Source organism: Oncorhynchus mykiss, chromosome 21 (genome assembly GCF_013265735.2).
Source record: "Oncorhynchus mykiss isolate Arlee chromosome 21, USDA_OmykA_1.1, whole genome shotgun sequence".
Taxonomy (NCBI): Eukaryota; Metazoa; Chordata; class Actinopteri; order Salmoniformes; family Salmonidae; genus Oncorhynchus; species Oncorhynchus mykiss.
In genome coordinates, this window is record NC_048585.1 from 21,392,486 (window position 1) to 21,409,098 (window position 16,613).

Below are 16,613 nucleotides of genomic sequence, written 5' to 3' on the forward strand. Positions count from 1 at the left end.
TGGATCAGCAGCAGTGGTTTTCTGTATGGCTGGGACCACTCTGATAAGAGTGAAGGGAATAGCTGGTTACAGACGGGAGTGAAACTGATCCTTCTCTCTCCCTCCCTCTGTCTCTCTCACTAAGCGTGCCCCATACCTTAAAGTGGGCCTTTTCCAAGCCACTATGAAAGGGTCTGTGCCACTTTATGCCACCTAGGTTTCATGCTTTTTGGACCCAGTACCTCTTCCAAGGCAGCTGTGTTGCATAACTGTAAAAGGCTGGTCTCTGTTTGATTTCTGTTGTTTTGCTGACTGGGTAAAAACTTCCTCAGAGCACTGTGTTACCTGGGTTGGTTGGTGGTTGGTGGGTGTTTGTGCCAGTTTTGCTGCCCACCTTCAAGGGGGCTACACCAACACATGGCCTAGAGGTTCACAGTCAGCTCGGCCACAACTTCAGGGCTGAATTAAAAAAAATGGTGGGGCCACACCGAGCTCCTCTGAAATCAGTAGAGTAGAGGCTGGGTTGAGCTGGAGTAGAAAGCAGAATGGGGAAGACAATACATTGTGACCTCAGTGACTTTGGGCTTTTTCCACCAGGGTGAATGAGGTCAACAGAGTTCATCAGAGTTTGTCAGGATGTGAGGAAAAGTGCAGTCAACATGGACTCATTAGAGAGCCAGAAAAGAGACAGCGATAGAAAGAGAGATGGATGGAGATGGAGAGAGAGAACATGGATATGAACAGCTGTTGGAGGCATTACTCAACATCTGTCCTGCTCTTCTCTTAGTGGTCTGCTTACCAGGGCAGCCGGTACTGCCACACCACACACACCACACACCACACACCACACACCACACACACCATACACCACACACAGAGCCAATTTCATAACTCACACATGCTAATCCTAATCACTAGCAATCTGAAATGTCCAGTGCAGTTTTCTTATGCACTTCCTTTATTCTTGACACCCAGAGCCAAATCTGAGGTGCACACTGGCCAGCTACTTGATTTATGTCTCGTCTGTCACCAGAGACTTTATCTTCCCTTCTGTTTGTTGTGTTCTTCTATTCAGCCCTAAAACACCATCATTCAAGACTAAAACCTACAATTTGTTGATAATGGTTTTTGCATGGAGGATAAGGAGTGATATTATCTCCCTCCTTGGTGATAAGGTGGTTTCATTTCCTGTGTAGTGTTCCGTAGGGTGCACGCCCCGCCTCATCTGAGTCACAGCAACAGGGAACATGTTACACACACACACACACACGCAAACAGTGTGCTCTGGTACTGCAGCGTGTGGTCTCCTATGAGCAACGCCACTGCTACAAGGGCATTGTGGGAAAATGCAAATATTGACACCCGCTCAATCTGTGTTTTAAATACGAGTCATTCGTCAATTACATAGGGCAACATGACCCATATTGTTAATACTGAGGCTTGCAAATACTACTATGGTGCTATTGTTAGGTAAAAGCTGCCATGGCTTCACACAGTAGCAGTTGTGCAGAGAAATAGCCTCCAGCCAAACATCAATGTGGACAGAATTGTTACAGACATCTATGTATACAGCGCCCTTTACATATTGACCTGGTTAAATCAATGGCTTGACATACGTTGATATGATCTGATGCATCTATGTGTGCATTTCCTGCAGCTGTTTGACCGCGTGAGGGAGGACAACCCAGACTTCCACCAGAAGATAGTTCCTATCAGCAGTGAGTTGACACAGCCTGCCCTGGCCATCAGTCCTGAGGACGTAGAGAGACTGACCTCCTGCGTCAACATCATCTTCCACTGTGCTGCCACCATCCGCTTCGACGAACCCCTCAAGTGAGGACCACAACCCCCTACACACTGACTCTTCCTCTATCACCTAGCTCACATGCTAACTCACCACTTTATCAACTCAACAAATCAAATCTGTTTGATTGTGTATAAATGCATGGACATAGCTTGTGTCTGACACAGAGAGAGGTACAAAGACATAGAGATCCTATTAAATGACGTCAACCCAGTAGACAGTCTCTAGTTGAGAGGAGGTCAGCCCGTATAGGGGCCAGGGTCGTCTCTATCTTGGTCACGTGTTTTATTCTTGTTGTTTTACTCAGGTCTGGTTTATGGGGTCGAAGGGTTTTGCTTTGTCATTGTCCCGAGTACCAGGAAGTGCCCAGTGTGCGGGGACTTCCTACAGGAAGTGATGTTTGGTTGATAGTGTGGTCTATTTGTGTTCTGGTGTTGACCAATGGGAAAGCTGATACATCTAGAGTATGATGAAGATGTTGAGAAAGACAACAGAGATTCCCCAATAATATAGCTTTGTGTAGCGTCTATCAAGCAACATTGTTGACCTAAAATGGTTGACAGGCAAACACGTACATCATTAAACATATTAAATCAAAATCCAAAACAATGTTGTTGAGCGAATAAAGACTTACAGTAACATTGAATTTATATTAAGGATTTTGAAACTGTTTAAGTTTTCAATATTCCACGTGGTTTCATCATCTCACGTAGTAGACAGTGCATCGATGTTCCATGTGGTGAGAGAGAGACAGACAGAGAGATGTATCCAGGGAGTCTGCAGGTAGCTAGCTGTAGGGGGTAGAGAGATGTCTTTAGATGTCTCCTACTCAGTGAGGAAGCAGGAATGAGGTCTTCAGAGGGATTATTAAAACATTAAAGAGCTCTGTGTCTATCTGTCTCAGTGTATTCTCACAAGTCTTCATCATACTGTTAAATACGCCTGTCTGGGTGCCTGTGTGGCTGCTGGGAACAGATCCCGTAGAGTAGGACAGACAGGACAGCCTTAAGGGATGAGATGCAGTCAGAGAGGTGAAAGGAGGTGTGGGGAGGCGGAACATTAGCCATGACTGACAGCTCAGTTAGGGAAAAGCTGTGAGATTGTTCTCTGAACAGCATCATAGCTCTCTTCTCTGACTTTGTCTTTTCACCGCTACCTCTCCATCCCTTCCTCTGTATTTCTCTCTCTCTCTCCCCTGTTCTCTCTCACGTTCTCTTGTCTGTCACACAATGTTGTCAAATTTGATTTGTCACCTACACATGGTTAGCAGATGTTAATGCGAGTGTAGTGAAATGCTTGTGCTTCTAGTTCCGACCATGCAGTAATATCTAACGAGTAATCTAACCTAACAATTTCACAACTACCTTATACACACAAGTGTAAAAGAATGAATATGAATATGTACATAAAAATATATGAATGAGCGATGGCCGAACGGCATAGGCAAGATGCAGTAGATGGTATAGAGTCCAGTATATACATATGAGATGAGTAATGTAGGGTATGAAAACATATATAAAGTAGCATTGTTTAAAGTAGCTAGTGATACATTTATTACATCAATTTTTTCATTATTAAAGTGGCTAGAGATGAGTCACTATGTTGGCAGGAGCCACTCAATGTTAGTGATGGCTGTTTAACAGTCTGATGGCCTTGAGATAGAAGCTGTTTTTCAGTCTCTCAGTCCCTGCATTGATGCACCTGTACTGACCTCGCCTTCTGGATGATGGCGGGGTGAACAGGCAGTGGCTCGGGTGGTTGTTGTCCTTGATGATCTTTATGGCCTTCCTGTGACATCGGGTGGTGTAGGTGTCCTGAAGGGCAGGTAGTTTGCCCCCGGTGATGCGTTGTGCAGACCTCACTACCCTCTGGAGAGCCTTACGGTTGTGGGCGGAGCAGTTGCCGTACCAGGCGGTGATACAGCCCGACAGGATGCTCTCGATTGTGCATCTGTAAAAGTTTGTGAGTGTTTTTGGTGACAAGCCACATTTCTTCAGCCTCCTGAGGTTGAAGAGGCGCTGTTAGGCCTTCTTCACCACGCTGTCTGTGTGGGTGGACCATTTCAGTTTGTCTGTGATGTGTACGCCGAGGAACTTAAAACTTTCCACCTTCTCCACTACTGTCCGGTTGATGTGGATAGGGGGGTACTCCCTCTGCTGTTTCCTGAAGTCCACGATCATCTCCTTTGTTTTGTTGACATTGAGTGTGAGGTTATTTTCCTGGCATCACACACCGAGGGCCCTCACCTCCTCCCTGTAGGCCGTCTCGTCGTTGTTGGTAATCAAGCCTACCACTGTAGTGTCGTCTCCAAACTTGATGATTGAGTTGGAGGCGTGCATGGCCACGCAGTCATGGGTGAACAGGGAGTACAGGAGAGGGCTGAGAACGCACCCTTGTGGGGCCCCAGTGTTGAGGATCCGCAAGGAGATATTTTTACTTACCCTCACCACCTGGGGGCGGCCCATCAGGAAGTCCAGGACCCAGTTGCACAGGGAGGGGTCGAGACCCAGGGTCTCAAGCTTAATGACGAGTTTGGAGGGTACTATGGTGTTAAATGCTGAGCTGTAGTCAATGAACAGCATTCTTACATAGGTATTCCTCTTGTCCAGATGGGTTAGGGCAGTGTGATTGCGTCGTCCGTGGACCTATTGGGGCGGTAAGAAAATTGAAGTGGGTCTAGGGTGTCAGGTAGGGTGGAGGTGATATGGTCCTTGACTAGTTTCTCAAAGCACTTCATGATGACGGAAGTGAGTGCTACAGAGCGATAGTCATTTAGCTTAGTTACCTTAGCTTTCTTGGGAACAGGAACAATGGTGGCCCTCTTGAAGCATGTGGGAATAGCAGACTGGGATAAGGATTGATTGAATATGTCCGTAAACACACCAGCCAGGGAAACAAAGTTGCCAGGGGGTGTTGGAGCATAATCAGACAACAGTTTAATCACTGGGACCAAGACTACAGCTCTTCAGATAGTGCCATAGACACGGCATCTATGCTGTGCAAACGTACAAGGCTAGTCAAGCCTAGCACTGAAGCAGTGATAAGCACCATAGCCACTATAGCTGCTAGGATACAATATATCTAGCACCCTAATGAAAATCCAATAGCGGAATTCATTAATGACTCAGCAGCTTGGAACAGTGAGGAACACACTGTTGGGAGCAGTCCACAGTCACAGTGGTGTTCTCTCTTAAACTGGCCTAGTGCTCTGTAATAGTTCTAAAACTGGCCTAGTGCTCCATAACAGTTCTCAAATTAGCCTAGTGCTTTATAATAGTTCTCAAACATGCCTAGTGCTCTATAGTAGCTATCAAACTGGCCTAGTGCTCTAGAATAGTTCTCTATAATAGTTCTGAAATTGGCCTAGTGCTCTAGAATAGTTCTCTACAATAGTTCTCAAATTGGCCTAGTGCTCTATAATAGTTCTCAAATTGGCCTAGTGCTCTATAATAGTTCTCAAACTGGCCAAGTGCTCTATATTAGTTATCAAACTGGCCTTGTGCTTATTAATAGTCCTCAAACTGGCCTAGTGCTCTAGAATAGTTCTCTATAATAGTTCTCAACCTAGCCTAGTGCTCTAGAATAGTTATCAAACTGGCCTAGTGCTCTAGAATAGTGCTATATAATAGTTCTCAAACTAGCTTAGTGCTCTATAATTGTCCTCAAACTGGCCCAGTGCTCTAGAATAGTTATCAAACTAGCCTAGTTCTCTATAATAGTTATCAAACTGTCTTAGTGCTCTATAATAGTTCTCAAACTGGCCTAGTGCTCTATAATAGTTCTCTATAGTAGTTCTCAAACTAGCCTTGTGTTCTATAATAGTCCTCAAACTGGCCAAGTGCTCTTGAATAGTTCTCTATAATAGTGCTCAAATTGGCCTAGTGCTCTAGAATAGTTCTCAAATTAGCCTAGTGCTCTAGAATAGTTATCAAACTGGCCTAGTACTCTGTAATAGTTATCAAACTAGCCTAGTACTCTATAATAGTTTTCAAACTGGCCTGGTGCTCTATATTAGTTATCAAACTGGCCTAGTGCTCTAGAATAGTTCTCTATAATAGTTCTCAAACTAGCCTAGTGCTCTATAATAGTCCTCAAACTGGCCTAGTGCTTTGAATAGTTCTCTAGAATAGTCCTCAAACTTGCCTAGTGCTCTGGAATAGTTATCAAACTGGCCTAGTGCTCTAGAATAGTTCTCTATAATAGTCCTCAAACTGGCCTAGTGCTCTAGAATAGTTCTCAAACTGGCCTAATGCTCTATGATAGTTCTCAAACTGGCCTACTTGCCTACTTCTACTACCACTCTTATCCCCCGTGACATGCCACTGCCACTGACTGTCGCCACTGACTGTCATGACTGCCGTCCCCGCGCTGCCGTTAATGGGCAACCGCTGCCAAACCACATCTGACATCTGCACTCACATACACACACACACCGTCCACACTGCCTGACTGTGGCTGAGAAGCACTATCTTTCTCTGTAGACTGGCTGAGAGGTGAGCTAGAGTTCTGTCTGTTTATTCCTGGAATGGAAGCACATTCCTGGAATGAAGTGTGACGATTAAAGGGTTTGAGGGAGGATGATTATAATGCCAACCTTCCAACGTGCTCTTTCTCTCTCTCTCACCCTCTCTCTTTTTATCTCTCTGTCGCTCTCTCTCGGTCTATCACGGTCTCTTTCAGTCGCTCTGTCTGTCTCTCTCGGTCTCTCTCTCACTGTCTCACTTTTCTCCTTGTGATGATATTATGGTAATGCATAGTGTGCTTATGCTTTTTAGTGTACTTATGCACAGTGATCTCTTACCTAGTCCTGCTGTGTGTGTCCTCTCTTCCTAGACACGCCCTGCAGCTGAATGTGATTGCGACGCAGCAGCTCCTGAGTCTGGCCCAGCAGATGCACCACCTCCAGGCCTTCATCCACATCTCCACAGCCTACGCCAACTGCAACCGCAGGCACATCGACGAGATCATCTACCCACCGCCTGTAGAACCCAAGAAGCTCATCGACTCCCTGGAGTGAGTAGTGTGAAGTCTACTTTCTGCACCCGAGTTGAGGGTGGGGTTGCTGCTATTACGACTCCATCTATTCAGGAAGTGAATTCATTTGCAAATTTCATGCATTGAAAATATACACAGTGAAGATAAATGGCACATAGACCTGGATTCAATCAGATCAAGCTTTAACCGGCGAGAGCCAACACCCGCATAGCTGATGTTTTGGCGCAGTCGGAGGTGGAACTACGTTGTACCTGTCACATCGGTGAGCAGCTGCTCTTGTGATCATTGTCACAATGCCACACCTGTCCCACTCGCGTTGGAAGTTCAGAACGAGAAAATGTCTGCTTTAGGTATAATGTCGGGAGCTGCTTGTGGATTTGACAGCTCTAACGCTGTTCCACCAAACAACTGCTATGCTGGTGTCGACTAGCGCAGATCTGATAGAATCTAGCCATTAGTTAGATAAATGACAGTATATTCATTCAATTTCAATTAATCTCCTGAATGAACTGATTGAAATGGAATTGAACCGAACCAAGGGTGCTGTCAAGTCCACACCACCTTGTGCCATTTCCAACTAATGATTGATTATAAATACCATCACAGACAGCTATCAGAGTGAATGATGTTTCGTCTATCTACACAAAATGCCAACTTTACTTCAATCCTGGCATGTGTCCTGTACCATTGTGATGTGAGTCTAATTGTGAGTGTTCTCTTGTGTCTGTGACTGCAGGTGGATGGAGGACAGCATTGTCCGTGACATCACACCGCGCCTCATCGGGGAGCGCCCCAACACCTACACCTACACCAAAGCCCTGGCAGAGTGCGTGGTTCAGAGGGAGAGCAGCAAGCTCAGCATCGGCATCATCAGACCCTCCATAGTGGGAGCCAGCTGGCAGGAGCCTTTCCCTGTGAGTACCGTTACCATTGAGATGCAGTATCATTCTGTGAGACTTGATTACTCTACTGGGCATTGGCACTGGATAGCTGGCAGCAATAAAGTCAATAGATGATCAATAGATACATGGATCACATTCTGTATGTAGTCTGTGGACGTTAAACAGTGTACTGACTGGTCAGCAAGATAAGTATATCAGAAGAAGTGTGATTGGCTCAGCCACCTGACTGTTGAGAAATATATCACAATTTATAAAAATCTATGTAGCACTTTCACTGTGATGGTAAAAGGGCTCAGTCAAAATCCTGTCAATTCTCACACCATCATGTCCTGCTGTGGTGCCAAATGGATGGGAATTAGCGATCGATCGCTGTAATAGTACACTGGTCAATATATCTCCCCTGTGTACAGTCAGACTTAAAGGGGGATTGGGGGTGTAATGGTGAGTAATGGTTGTATTAGGGTTGGACCAAGACAGGTGTGTTCTTATGGTTCAGAAAGTCCGGCTTGGCTGGATTCCAGGACTCGAAGATGAGCATCCCTGACCCCAACAGCTGGGTAGGCGATGTGAGGGGGGCAAGGAAGGGGCGATGGGGAAAGGGAAGGGGTACTGCCAGTGCTGAAACCGGAGAGCCTCTGAATGTCTCCTACTAGATAGGTCACTGAAAAGCAACTGTAGGTTAATGGAAAGGCCACTCTGAAAGTGCAGTAATCAATCAATCAATATAATGTATTTTATAACGGCCTTTTGACATCAGCAGTTGTCCCTAGAAAGGCAGGAACCTAGGGAGAAAGCTAGCTAGGAACCAACTTCCGAGGGGTGGCCAGTCCTCTTCTGGATGTACAGGGTGATGGTACTTTCATGAGTAAGCTGCTTTTTATTTTCTATTCTGTCCGGCTGTTGTAGTGTAGGATAACATCTTAGCGTAAGGATTCCACAGCATTTAGCGTTATAATCTCACTTAGCATAGCGGCAGATGGACATATTAAAGCCTTTTAAAAATAAATGTAGACTTTATTGCTGCTTAAAATTTTGGAGGAGCAATAGGAGGATGGTGTTCAACATTTCATCATTTTCATGACTATAATATTCGTCAAAGTTCTTTCCCCCAAATCAAATTCAGGTGACATGCTTACTTTATTTTCCTACAGGAATATTATTTGAACGTCTGAGGCTTCATGAATTCACACAGAAAGAGACCAAAGATCTAGAAGACGAAAAAATGATTATAAGAGTATAATACACTTTTAAACAGCACTAAGTATATTCACAGAAAACGACTACATAACCCCAGGGCTGTATTTAGTTTTCTGGGACTGTAACTTTTGAACAGTGTAGGATCCAGAGCCAGTGGGTGTAGAAGTGGAGATGGGCCAGGCCTGCCGGCAAAACAGCCAAAAGATCACGTATTACCAGTTTATTACGCTGGCAGTTCGAGACCGTGGGAGCGACGAGACGAGGGAGGTGTGTGTGTGTGTGTGTGTGTGTGTTTGTGTGTGTGTGTGTGAGAGAGAGATTAACTTCCATCTCGATGTCCTCAGAACTCCGTTAAGTGTTAAAATGTCACTGGGGGTCAAAGATGTATACCTGCAAAAATGGACTCAGACGGTGTGATAAGGACTCTTGTCTGTCTGTCTGTCTGTCTGTCTGCACCAGATCATGTAGCCTTACCCTGTATTGACAAGCCACAGACAGACCCACACAAATAAGCCAAGTCTATTACCAATGTATTACCGGAGGGCTAATTGATGTGGACACTGTGTTACTCTCCCTATCTCAGTCTCACTCACCGTAGGTAGCTAGCCTAGCACACCACCGGAATGCTAACTCAGCAGATACACAACAATCTAATTGATGTGGACACTGTTACTTTCCCTATCTCAGTCTCACTCACCGTAGCTAGCTAGCGTAGCACACCACCGGAATGCTAACTCAGCAATCTAATTGATGATGCTGTTAGGAGGCTATTTGTAACTTGATGATGTTGCAGCAATGTTATAGCTGCTTGAATCTAGAATCCCTAATTGAAACAGTAACAAAGCGGACACCCTGCCTGTGTTTTGGTAAAAAGCTGAGGGATGGGCCTGGAGAAATATAACCACTCTCAAATTTTATAGACAGAGCTATGGATGCAAGGACTGACCATCCATGATATTAAAGTTATAGTTAAAACTATGTTTTTAGGTTACACAATGTTTGTTTACATTTACAAACATTACAAGTACAAAAAGCTTGTATTTTGGGTTCTGATGGGGTACGACAGTTGAACTAAGCTCATTAGGCATTTATAGGGTATATTCTTCAAGAATCAAATGGGTATATATCATTAATTTATACATCCAAAAATAGATGTAGCAACTAAGGATTCCAGCTTTAACGGGGGTACTTAGGGTTCTCTTTCATCTACGTCTCTATTCAGTCTGCCTCGCTTTAGCGTTCCAGATTGCGAGATATACATTTTTAAGTACTTTCCGATTGAACAGACATATGCAGCATTTGACTGCATATGTCTAATGCGGGAACATTGCCTTTAAATGACAGATTGAATAGGGCCCCTAATCTCTCATTACACTAATTTATTCCCTCCCTGTTCCTCTGTCTCAGGGCTGGATCGACAACTTCAATGGACCAAGCGGAGTCTTCATCGCCGTAAGTACCAGGATATACTTATTACGTTGTATTTTTCATATACTCATTTTGATGCCACTAGTTTAAACGATGATCAGGTGATTATGAGATGTGGTGGTAACCCTGTGTCCTGTCTGATCAGGCGGGGAAGGGCATCCTGCGCACCATGAGAGCCAACAATGATGCGGTGGCGGACCTCATCCCCGTGGACGTGGTCATCAACCTGACCCTGGCCGCTGGCTGGTACACGGCAGTGCACAGGTTAACTTTCCCCCCAGGTGGAATATGGTTTGACCAATGACTGTATGGTTTAACCCACACAAACAAACACCCCCCATATTGACCTGCAGGAAGTTCTCCTGTAAATCTACCTTAGCCCAGTTTGTTCGAACACATCTCCCCAGCTCTACACCATTGACTGATGAGGAAGCCCAGTGTTTTCAATTGATGTGATTTGTGTTCCTGGGCTCATTTTATAGATGTTTCCTAATGGACCCTCCCCTTTGATCCCTTTAACACTTGACCCCTCTGACCTCCTCTCTCTGCTCCCTTGCAGACCCAAAGCAGCGCTGGTTTACAACTGCACAACGGGCGGCATCAACCCTTTCCACTGGGGAGAGATCGGTAGGTATCTGTCTGTCAGTTTGTCTGCCTGTTATAGTGACATCATTAGTGCTTGTTCATCTGCCACTGTGGCTTCCGTCCTCATAAATCAGTGTACTTTAGTAGTTGAAATCTTGATCAAATCAAATCTTATTGGTCACATACACATGGTTAGCAAATGTTATTGCGAGTGTAGCGAAATGCTTGTGCGTCTAGTTCCAACAGTGTAGCAATATCTAACAATTCCACAACTACCTAATACACACAAATCTAAGTATAGGAATGGAATAAGAATATATACATATAAATATGTGGAGGGGCAATGACAGAGCGGCAAGATGCAATAGATGGTATAAAATACAGCATATACATATGAGATGAGTAATGCAAGATATGTAAACATTATTAAAGTGGCATTATTAAAGTGACTAGTGATCCATTTGGTTGATGGTGTTGTCACTATGCATCATACATTCCCACCAGGGATATGAAACGGTGGGTTGTCTGTCAGTCCTGGTTCTCCTAAATCAGTTTGAATGGTGTAGCAGTGGGAAGCAGGTGGATAAATGATCTGTCATAATTAGATGCCCAGGGATTTGACAGTGGTGAGGGTTTACTGCCACCTTCTGGCAGCTAGTAGAACATTACATCTGTTTGACCTCACCACTGTGGATCTGCCCAAATGACAACTCCCATCAGCAGTAAAGCACAGTTGCCCAAACAATAACAAGTAGAGGCAAAGTGTCATCATGAAATCATCACCCCCACCAGCATTTTGGTTGTGGAGGCAGCTCACCTCCCAGCCCATCATCTACAGTATATCCCAGTGATGAGATGAAAAGGATGCATGCAGGCCGGGTATCTGTCAGGCTCAGATTAGCGCGGTAGCGGGCGACAGCCAGGGTCCCTATACTATCAGATTAGTGAATCTGCTCCTTTCACTCTGGGAAATTGCCACCAGATGGCTGGCAGAGGGATTAGGGCTCATCACTCTGCCTCGCTGTTATAAACCTGGGATAGCGGGCACTAATCTACCGGACCACATAAGAGCTAAGAATCAAGCTAATCAAACTGGGTCTAGGGGGCCCATGGGGCTGTTTAGGGAAGTTGGAGGTTAGCTGGCTGGATATGTTATCAACATTCTGGTACCTTAATTGGTTTTGGTCGCCTTCTGTCCACTGTCCGTTTCTCACCCCGTTTTGAAAAAGGTCAATATATTTGAGGAGCGGCAGTAAGGAGAGGGAACGTGGTGGGAAATGCTCTTGCAAGAAATTAGATGGTCATTCACTCGCTCGACATCAGGCAAATAACGTTTACAGAGGAGGAATCACAAAATACAAAGTAATAAAAACTAATATAGCTACTTGCGCAATACATTCTATAGATAAAAGAATAAGTAAAGTATTTCTCCTTCGAGAAAACAACAGCTGATTCAAAGGGGGTGTGGCAAAGTTTAAAACACTTCGGCGCTAGCAGCTATGATTATCCTTGGCGAGAGGAGGCTATCGAGGACTGGATGACACTCCTCTGATAGCTTGCAAATGAATTGACACTCTTCATGACCACTTATCACTGAGGAGAGGCTGGACTTTTGTGCAATAGAGAATCTCCCAAGGAATCGATGAAGGAGCCCTTGAATTGAGAAAGAGCCATGGAATAGTGCTCAGGAGTTTTCCTCATTCAGGCTGGGATTCAATCCAAGGCTTGTTATAGAACAGCGCACTAGACACCCGACAATGTACCATTTAACAGCACCATGAATTGATCCCCGGCCTCAATCTTGTTCTGAGGGAAGCTCCACTTTCTAGGGCAGAACAAATGTGATTGGTTGGATGAAAACTAAGTGGGCAGAGCTTAGACTATCAAATCAATGGGTGGAGTTTACAGATGAGAGTCAAATAAAATAAATGCTCTCAGGGAGGTAGGTTGGAGGTGGATGGAGGGCATTCAACATGGATTTTGACCCAAAAGGTTGCCAGTTCGAATCCTGGTTCTGAATTTTGATTTCCTTACCAAACATTTTTAACTAATTACATTTCTAATCTTAGTTTTTTTTAAACTTCGACGGAACAGCATTAAATACGTGAAAAAACAAAGTTGCTACCCTCCCCCCTACTAGCGCAGTGGACTAGGCGCAGGGATTGGGACCAGAAGGTCACAGGATCTAATCTTGCTGATGTCCTTTTTCAAAAAATGTATACTTGTGTTACCTTTCCCTATCGAAGAACACACACCCTCAACACCAAAACCATCTTTCAACTCTTGTTAGTGTAGAATATTCACTGTGGCCGAGATTCAATAACATGACCCGTTGTCAGCTATGCACCTTGTAAAGGCAGTGCTCAAGGTAAACACAGCATGTTCTCCCTTTCAATGGCACATAACCAACAAATCACGATCAGATAGAATCCTGGCTAAAAAATATTTCATCCCTTCCCAAAATATTGTTCTACTTAGAGTTAAGATCTTAGAACAAATGATGGAGCGTTGATCATCCACAGAAATGTGCTGGAGCATGGTGCGGCTTTGATTCTTCGAAGGGTCATGTGTGGCACGTGGTCTCCGAGCATTTTGTACTTAAATCCAAGACACTCCATTTAGGATGAGATGTATTCATTTGTAGAGGTCTCATTTCATGAATTGCAAATCTTACAGCATGTTAAGAATTTGCAAAACATCCCTTATGAAAAAAGATTGCAATTGGGCTAGAGTATAAATGCAGCAATTACTACATCCAAAATACCACAGTTGACTACAGTTACTGTAAGGGATATATTGCATTCCAATTGGTTGTGGCTAACATTAGCTAGATGACTAACGCTAATGAGGCAAAGGTGGGGGGGGGGGGGGGTGATGTTAAAGTTAGCCAACATGCTAAGTATTGTAGTTGCTAATTAGCTAAAATGGTCTGTGAGGAGATTAAAACACAACCTTTGGGTTGCTAGACATTAGTCTACGTAAGGCAAAAGTAACATGTAATAAAGAGTGTCCCGGACTTACATTTACTGTGTTACATCTAGTCTGGGTATAATGGAAGGTGAAGGGGCGGTACCACAACATAATAGACAAGGGTTTAACCAATATAAATGGTTCTCTATTTTGTAGTTAATAAACAAAAGATGTATACAAGTCTTTACAACAAATAAAATGCTGGGCAGGTGGTAAAAGTCCAGAGTTCAATGACAGGAGATAATTTCTCAAGTTTTCCTCGCCATTCTCCAGTAGTTGTTGCTGGCCAGCCTCCATTAGCATAGTAGAGGGCTGGGTAGCCAGGATCTGTCCTTTACTCCATTGCAATGAGGTTGGCTTCAGACAACCATGGTTCACATGGGCTGCAGGCTTCAATCACCAGAGTGGTCTTGGGAGGGGTATCACAGCTGTAGGGGATGGGCCCAGTCTACTTGGACCTCTGCCTCATTTTCCACCTTTAACGCTTCAGCCTGCGCGTACGGTTCTTCCTCCACTTGGCTCTCATCTTGTGGAGATGTCTCAAAAGTGATGATCAACTTGAAAACAAAAACACTAAAACAGTTAGAGGGAATAAATTAAATGGGAAAGCCAAAATGACAAAACTACAACTCAACAGGAGAGAGCTACCCTCGTGCTTACCCCGGATAGTCTTCTACACAGGAGAGAGCTACCCTCGGGCTTACCCCGGATAGTCTTCTACACAGGAGAGAGCTACCCTCGGGCTTACACCGGATAGTCTTCTACACAGGAGAGAGCTACCCTCGGGCTTACCCCGGATAGTCTTCTACACAGGAGAGAGCTACCCTCGGGCTTACCCCGGATAGTCTTCTACACAGGAGAGAGCTACCCTCGGACTTACCCCGGATAGTCTTCTACACAGGAGAGAGCTACCCTCGGGCTTACCCCGGATAGTCTTCTACACAGGAGAGAGCTACCCTCGGGCTTACCCCGGATAGTCTTCTACACAGGAGAGAGCTACCCTCGGACTTACCCCGGATCATCTTCTACACAGGAGAGAGCTACCCTCGGGCTTACCCCGGATAGTCTTCTACACAGGAGAGAGCTACCCTCGGGCTTACCCCGGACAGTCTTCTACACAGGAGAGAGCTACCCTCGGACTTACCCCGGATAGTCTTCTACACAGGAGAGAGCTACCCTCGGACTTACCCCGGATAGTCTTCTACACAGGAAAGAGCTACCCTCGGGCTTACCCCGGATAGTCTTCTACACAGGAGAGAGCTACCCTCGGGCTTACCCCGGATAGTCTTCTACACAGGAGAGAGCTACCCTCGGGCTTACACCGGATAGTCTTCTACACAGGAGAGAGCTACCCTCGGGCTTACCCCGGATCATCTTCTACACAGGAGAGAGCTACCCTCGGGCTTACCCCGGATAGTCTTCTACACAGGAGAGCGCTACCCTCGGGCTTACCCCGGATAGTCTTCTACACAGGAGAGAGCTACCCTCGGGCTTACACCGGATAGTCTTCTACACAGGAGAGAGCTACCCTCGGGCTTACCCCGGATCATCTTCTACACAGGAGAGAGCTACCCTCGGGCTTACCCCGGATAGTCTTCTACACAGGAGAGCGCTACCCTCGGGCTTACCCCAGATAGTCTTCAACACAGGGGGAACTAACCTCGCAAGCCTGTTCACTTCTTTATAGAGGCTGGTAGGTCACGAGTCTTCAAAGGAAATCACACAGGAACAAATTCACACCAGTATCACCCACTGTTCCACCAGTAGTTTTACCTTGGTTTGAGCAGCCTTGATTGCAGCCAGGTGGGGAAGGTGTGCAGCTGCTGTGAATGAGGTCATTAGTGCAACAGAAAACCACACCCCTGAATACATCTCAATTCTCTAATATAGTGGCTGAGGAAGATGTGAAAGGCACGTCCTTAACGTTACTCATCTTAAAATGCCACAACAGAATAGAGCTGTAAGATAGGGATGTCAGATTCCTTCACATTTGTAACTCCTTTGTATTTTCTCTCTCAGAGCACCATGTGATGTCCAGCTTCAAGAGGAACCCTCTGGAGCAGGCTTTCAGAAGGCCCAACGCCAACATCACCTCCAACTACCTGATGAACCAGTATTGGGTCCTGGTCAGCCACAAGTTCCCTGCCCTCATCTACGACCTCTACCTGAGACTGTCTGGACAGAAACCCCAGTAAGAATTCTAATGTCCTGACAATCAGCATTATCACTAGACCATTGTTCAGTCTATGAAAATTGAACTACCTACTTGTTTTCAACCCACTCAACAGTGTGATGTAAAAATATATCAAATTATCTGTAATCATTAAGAAATCAGTGTTTGCTGCATACAAGTGATCTTCAGTGAAACAAACATTTCAATTGCGTTATAAACATACATGCAGCACATTTGGACTGAGATCCTCCATTCCGCTCTCTCTGTGTAGGATGATGCGTATCTTCAACCGGCTGCACAAGGCCATCGGCCTGCTGGAGTACTTCAGCAGTCAGGACTGGGAGTGGAACTCAGAGAACATGAACATGCTGATGAGCCAGCTCAGCCCTGAGGACAGGAAGGTACAGTAGACTCAGCATCCATCTATGCACACACTGTATCTCCTCCGCATGTTGATGTATATAGTCAAATGGTATGTTTAACACCTAGTAATGCCACCAAGCCATCACTTCAGCTCAAACAGCTTTATTGATTAAGACAACAGGTCACTAATACTTACATCATTCATTTTCAGAGGGTT

General features: G+C 45.1%; 1 protein-coding gene and 1 long non-coding RNA gene across 3 annotated transcripts in view; one reads left to right on the forward strand and one right to left on the reverse strand.

Moving 5' to 3' along the window:
- The window catches only part of LOC110499985 (fatty acyl-CoA reductase 1), a 53,813-nt gene that overhangs the window by 35,463 nt on the left and 1,737 nt on the right, over window positions 1–16,613 (forward strand). For both annotated transcript variants that reach the window (XM_036957242.1, XM_036957241.1), the window contains exons 3-10: window positions 1,637–1,812; window positions 6,617–6,796; window positions 7,515–7,692; window positions 10,285–10,329; window positions 10,451–10,569; window positions 10,865–10,932; window positions 15,880–16,051; window positions 16,305–16,434. In XM_036957242.1, coding sequence (XP_036813137.1) covers window positions 1,637–1,812; window positions 6,617–6,796; window positions 7,515–7,692; window positions 10,285–10,329; window positions 10,451–10,569; window positions 10,865–10,932; window positions 15,880–16,051; window positions 16,305–16,434 — 1,068 coding nt within the window. The remainder of the gene's footprint in view (window positions 1–1,636; window positions 1,813–6,616; window positions 6,797–7,514; window positions 7,693–10,284; window positions 10,330–10,450; window positions 10,570–10,864; window positions 10,933–15,879; window positions 16,052–16,304; window positions 16,435–16,613) is intronic.
- LOC118942909 lies at window positions 11,279–16,388 on the reverse strand. The gene is made up of 3 exons (XR_005038556.1): window positions 16,257–16,388; window positions 15,634–15,683; window positions 11,279–14,417 (listed from the first exon to the last, which is right to left on the reverse strand). It is a non-coding gene; the product is annotated as an uncharacterized LOC118942909 (long non-coding RNA).